Source organism: Hibiscus syriacus, unplaced genomic scaffold (genome assembly GCF_006381635.1).
Source record: "Hibiscus syriacus cultivar Baekdansim isolate YM2019G1 unplaced genomic scaffold, ASM638163v2 tig00007204_pilon, whole genome shotgun sequence".
In the NCBI taxonomy this organism is placed as follows: Eukaryota; Viridiplantae; Streptophyta; class Magnoliopsida; order Malvales; family Malvaceae; genus Hibiscus; species Hibiscus syriacus.
The window spans coordinates 207215-213789 of NW_024062129.1; the positions used below are offsets into that span (position 1 = coordinate 207215).

Below are 6575 nucleotides of genomic sequence, written 5' to 3' on the forward strand. Positions count from 1 at the left end.
AACTACAACCCAAATAGAATCCTTCTCATTTTATGTCAAAGGTAGCCCTGTAACAAAATCCATAGTGACTCTTTCCCACTTCAAGTATGGAATGGAAATCTGTTGCAACAATCCTGAAGGCACTTGATACTCAACTTTTACTTGTTGGCCGTCATACATGTAGCAACAAACTCAGTAACAACTTTTTTCATACCCGGCCACCAAAATCGACTATTTACATCTCGATACATCTTGTTCCTGCCTGGATGCATAGTCAGCAGAATATAATGTGCCTCAGAAATAATATATTTCTTCAATACATCATCGTGTGGAATGTAGATTTTTCCTCAGTAATACAGATATCCATCAGACCTGACTTCAAAGTCTTTAGTCTCACATTTTTCCACAAGTGCATTTTTTCCAAGAATCTCTCATCTTCCCTTTGTAGATCTTTTATCCGATCTAGAAGCATCGATTTTATCTTTAATTCAACCAACAATGTGCCATTTTCTTTCAACAATAGTCACACATACATAGCTCGCAAAGCTATAAAAGTTTTCCTACTAAGTACATCAGCTACAACATTTGCCTTCCTTGGATGATAATCAATGATCAGATCATAGTCCTTTAAGAGTTATATCCATCTCCTCTGTCTCAAATTTATCTCTTTTTGAGTCAACATGTACTTCAGACTCTTATGATCCATGTAGATGTATCATCGATCACCATACAAATTATGACGCCAAATCTTTAGAGCAAAAACCACTGCTGCTAACTCAAGATCATGAGTAGGATAATTTCTCTCAAGTGTCTATAGTTGTCGATAAGCATACGTTACCACCTTACCTTCTTGCATAAGTACACAACCCAAACCATTATGAGATACATCACTATACACCATATACTCTTTACCAGACTTCAGTTATACCAGCACTGGTGCTTCCGTTAAAATTTTCTTTAGATATTCAAAACTCCCTTGACACTTCTCAGTCCAAGTAAATGAAACATCCTTTATCAAGAGCTTGGTCAATGGAGAAGCAATCATCAAAATTTTTTTCACAAACCTCCAATAATAGCCAGCAAATCCCAAGAAGCTTCGAACCTCTGTAACATTCGTTAGAGGTTTCCACTCCATTATTCCCTGAACCTTCTTAGGATCAACTCTTATGCCTTCTGCCAAAAGAAAATGACCAAGAAAAGTAACTTCTGACAGCCAAAACTCACACTTTGATAGCTTGACATATAAATTTTTATCCTTAAGTATCTCGAGCACAGTACAGAGATGAACATCATGCATTATCCTTGTTTTCGAGTACACCAGAATTTCATCAGTAAATACCACCACAAATTGATCCATGTAAGGTTGAAATACTCTATTCATCAAATCCATGAATGTTACCGGAGCATTTTTCAAACCAAAAAACATTACTATGAACTCGTATTGCCCATACCATGTTCTGAAAGCTGTTTTTGGAATATCTTTCTCTTTACTCTTTAACTGGTGATATTTCGATTGAAGATCAATCTTCGAGAAAACTGCTGCTCCTTTAAGTTGATCAAACAAGTCATCAATTCTCGGAAGAGGATACTTGTTCTTGATATTCACCTTGTTTAACTGGTGATAATCTATACATAATCGTATTGATCCATCTTTCTTTTTCACGAACAACACCAGTGCACCCCAAAGTAAAATACTAGATCTAATGAATCCTCGATCTAGCAACTCTTGCAATTGGGCCTTTAATTCTCTTAACTTTGTCTGATCCATTTGATACAAACCCATAAAAACAAGATCAATGCCCTGATAACCATCAATCTTGAATTCCACCTCTCGATCTAGAGGTAACCCAGATAATTCATCTAAAAACATATGGAAATTCCCGAGTTATGGGAATATCATATAAACTTACTTCATATACTTAAGTATTTACTAACTTAGCTAGAAAAACTATACATCCTTTTTACATCAATTAATCGTAACCATTGTTGATATCACATTAGTGATTATTTCGCTAATTCATCAATCACTAAAATTTCCAATTTCTTAACATCCTTCTAAATTAATCGCTTTTTGAGACCATTAACCCAACCTGACTGCAGAGACAACCTACTCATGCTCAATATGATCTAAAACTCGTTAAATGATAATACCATAAGATTCACCTGGAATATAGCCTCTTGAATCTTTATCCAAAAATTATTGTCTGTCTGACTCGCACTTGCACCATGACCCATAGGTTTTCCACTATAATATCACTTAAGATCAAGTCAAATTGAATATCTCTATTTTAGAATTCCTTATTTCTTTCTTAAGGTAATTCGTATAACCTTTCCAGATCCATAGAAAATATTCTCGAGCAGTTGAAACATTTTCCATCTCAAATAAAAGTCTAAATGTCCACGTCGTTCAATTTGAAGAATTGAAAATTTGTAGCAATAACTTCATAACAGTTAATGCTAAAATCGAACTAGTAAACAAATTTTCTATTTTTCCTACCAATATGAACTCGAAACTTTTCAAGTTCTTGAGAATCAATTACATCTACGCAATAATTCATTATAGCCTGGAATGGAAAGACAATCCATTTAACAATTTTACCTTCGTAAGGTAATTCTATCAAGTCCATAAAACTTAACATGTACTCTCATTCAAGCTAATTATCATTTGATTCACTAATAACTCAGATTTCTTTAAACTTTTAGCATACAACTTATTTACCACTTCCTCAAATCAATAATTCTTTAAACAATTTAATGATTAACTTAAATATTCTTCAACTATTTAAGCTTACCTGACGAAACCTCAGAGTCGTCAATAGATTCAGTAATCTCCTCTGGATCCTCATCCGATTCAACTTCTATTGTAATTCGCTTAATCGTTTTAATTGATTCCTCTTGTGTAGAAACATCATTAAACGTTGGGGCATTTCTTCCACAAAATGAAGGAAAATCTCTGACAACTTCGACTCTTCTAAAGCGTGATGATGAAGAAATATCGGATAATTTTGGATCTGTTTTGATCTCGACCTTCCTTTCAACGTTATTAATTTTCTTACCTTTTTTCCTTTCTTTCTTATATCTAAACACAGTCAAAATCATCTAACATTAGTAAAGACCGACTTTACTCACTAATAAGAATCATCATAGTATATATACAACTATCAATAAACTTTTGACATCCTAATGACATGTATACAATCTTAACTTATTATAGACTTTTTCCATGTCCTGAAACAGCTAAACATGTAGCTCTAATACCAATATATGTAACACCTAAAACTCGTATAATTAAACCAATATAGATTATAGATAGCACATGAATTTCTTAAAATATTTCCAAATTCAAAAGTGATTTAAAAATTTATTTTCTTAAAATGGTAATTGATAATGCAAAAATAGAATCTCAAGTAAAACTATCACATTATATTCAAAACATATATATGTATATCAAATATGTCTACTCAAAATAAAAAAAATGGTTCATATTATCCATATTTAAAATAGCATAAAATGATCCAGTTTATCCATTACAAACAAGTTTTCAAAATACTTAAACAGAACTAATAGGACATTCGTAAGTATATGCCACAAAACTAAGTCAAAGTTTCATCATAGGATGTCTTACTGATATTGTAATATATTCCCTTATGCTTGGAGTTGCTCTGTACTCTTTACCTCTAATCCTGGTTTTTACCTACGTGTGAAAATCATTACACGCTAAGTATAAACTTAGTGAGGCAATTAAGCACAATAAACAATGCAATACAAATCATGCAATAAATTTAATTTCATTTTCCAATGTCATAATCAAAACGACATAATATAAATAAAATCATTTTATACCAGCAACAATTGTCCAAAATTTTTAATCCATTAGGAACTCGGTATAGGAGTCAAATATTGCACAATAGTTCTGAGGTCGAGCTTTGCTCACTTAATAATGCATCGTAGGGCTGAGGTCGAGCCTTGCCCACCTGACTTGTACTATGTGTCTTTATTAGACACTCTAGTACTACTTAAATTTGCAGCTGCTACACTCTACGACATGCCATTAATACCACTAAACCTCAATAACATACTTGGGCATCTAGTCATGTATTAAATCATCCATAGCAGCGAATAACCATGTAATAAACATTAGGGTAGTTCATACCCAAAATAACATCTATTACACTCACCTTGACACTTTATATATATCAAAAGATGTGTCTCACTATGCTCCACACTATATCATTTTATATTCGATTTGCTTCGATCACAAAATCAATTACAATATGTACAAAATCACAAATTGATGTCGATTATGTTAGTATTTTACTAACATAAACACATCTCCAAAACAAAATCCATAATATACTTGAAACTTATTTTCTACCAAAATACTTGAACACTTAATAATTCTTTCAATATTGGCACCAACTTTTCCAATTTACACAAAATGGTCTTTCACCATTTTATCACTTAAAATTTTAATACCAAAATTCCAGCATTGAAATTAATACCACCCAATTGCTTTTACAAATGCACAATTACATTTAAGCTCGCCAATTATACGAATATTGTACTTAAATCACCAAACTTTTCAAACTTCCAAAATAGTCATATTTTACATCTTAACACTCATTTCAATTCCAAAATAGTAATTTCCAGGATAGTACATCAACTATTAGACAATTACACAACCATTTACAATATTTCCAAAATTTTTGACTTGGCCCCCCAACTTTTAAAAAATTACAAAATGGTTCTCAAATTTTTCTAAGGTTTGTTACATATTTCCTACTTCATTTTGAGCCCTTACATAATTTTTGCATAATTTTTCTCACTAAAACATGCCTTGGTCGAATACTTTAAACCTTAAAAACTAGGTTTTCATTATTTTGCTCGATTTTGATTCAATTCAAACATGAAATCAACTTCCAATCAACCTTACATCATATGTACTATCAAATCCCTAATCAACTGTCATCAAAACACAAAGTTCTATAATTTCAAAATTTGGCCGAAAATCATAGAAACATTTCTAGGAAGTTTGAACCAGTTTTAATCATCAACCAAGCTTGAAAATTAATCTACAACCTCAAAAACATCAAATTAATCATCAATTTCAAAAACCCTAATGTGAACACAAACACTAAGAATTAAGATCTTTGAAATCAAGCAAGTTGAGCAAGCATAATTGGTACCAATAGATAGCGTTTTTCGAATAGATTAATTTTTCTATTTCACGATATAACTTGAAATCCAAAGGAAATTGCTCAAAAATGAAAATCAAAATTTTTTCTCTTACCTTAGGAGGTTCACGGCACGTGGAGAAGATGATAACAAATTGGCATGAATTTTAAATTAATTTCATGTTAATTTATCTTTAATTTAAACTTTAATGAATATTAAATTCATTTAATTGGGAAAATACCAATTTACGCTTAATGGAACTTCATATTTACCATCAAACCAAGACACCTCAACCTTATCATCTTACTAAATTCAAAGATGAACAAACAAAATCTTACTTTACCGATTTGGCCTTGTCTTTTTCCAAAAATTACAATCTTACCACTTTAATCCAAAGGTCCAAATTAATCATGGAATTAAATCCTCAAATCCAAAGATTTATATAATTTTCCAACATTTTAAAATGTGGAAATAATATTTTTAATAATAATTTAACATCCTTAAGATTTTCCTAAATTTTCTATTCGATCCGACTTACCAAATATTTCCTCAAACTTTATCGCTTTATAACTTTTAATACAAAATCTGTACAAAAATTTTGATTCTCACAGAAAAGTTATTCTTGCAGTAAACTATTTATTTATGAGGTCAAAATGTAACTTTTTAAATTACCATTTTGATCCCTAAACTTTTTCAAAGTTTATACTTTGGACACTAAACTTTCAAATTTTATATTTTGGTCATTATATAAAATTTGGGGCATTACAAGGTAATCTTTGCAATTCATTTGGGAGTACATCAGGAAATTCTCTTACCATTGGATATCCTCTAGATTTATCTTTGTTTCCTTAGTATTTACAATATGAGATAAATATGATTCACTCTCATGTGATAATAAAATTCTAGCAGTTACAGCTGATATAAAATTGCTCAGATAATTAGTCTTTTCGCCTATAAATATTATTTTTGAGTCATCTGGTCCCTTTAAGATTAATTTTTTCAATTGACATTTAATCGTAGGATCATATATCGATAACCAATCCATTCTTATAGTGATTTCAAACTCTTTGAATGGTAATTCCATAAGATCAGCTCAGAATTCTACTTCTTGAATCTTTAAAGGACATTTTCTGTATGTTCGACTTACTTTGGCACTTTGACCTATTGGATTGGTAGCAACCACTTCACTTGAAATTAGTTCTATTGAGATATTTCTTTCAAGTATTACTTTTCAACTAATATAAGAATGTGTAGAGTATGGATCAATCAATGCAAATATAGGTTTCTCAAAGAGTTTGAACGTACTTGCTACTATCTCTCGATCATTACAAGTCTTGATATTATATGCTCGAGTAGTAGTCTTGTCTTCTAAATTAGATGTAACCTCAGATACTCTTTATTTTCCGCTTTTGGTACCTCTA

At 31.2% G+C, this 6575-nt stretch overlaps 1 protein-coding gene across 1 annotated transcript; it reads right to left on the minus strand.

Annotated features, from left to right (window-relative positions):
• Window positions 1–901: 901 nt before the first annotated feature.
• On the minus strand, window positions 902–3078 carry LOC120201406. The gene is made up of 3 exons (XM_039202021.1): window positions 2772–3078; window positions 1759–1839; window positions 902–1152 (listed from the first exon to the last, which is right to left on the minus strand). Exons 1-3 carry the CDS (start codon window positions 3076–3078, stop codon window positions 902–904), a joined length of 639 nt encoding a protein of 212 aa, XP_039057952.1.
• Window positions 3079–6575: the final 3497 nt, after the last annotated feature.

Excerpts from the sequence above, each read along its gene's own strand:
- LOC120201406 (XM_039202021.1), bottom strand. The coding sequence starts at position 3,078 with ATGATTTTGACTGTGTTTAGATATAAGAAAGAAAGGAAAAAAGGTAAG. Across the intron at positions 1,840-2,771 it reads CGACTCTGAGGTTTCGTCAG|ATGAATTATCTGGGTTACCT; the intron begins GTAAGCTTAAAT and ends ATATGTTTTTAG. Across the intron at positions 1,153-1,758 it reads CATTGATCTTGTTTTTATGG|AAGGCATAAGAGTTGATCCT; the intron begins GTTTGTATCAAA and ends TTCTTTTGGCAG.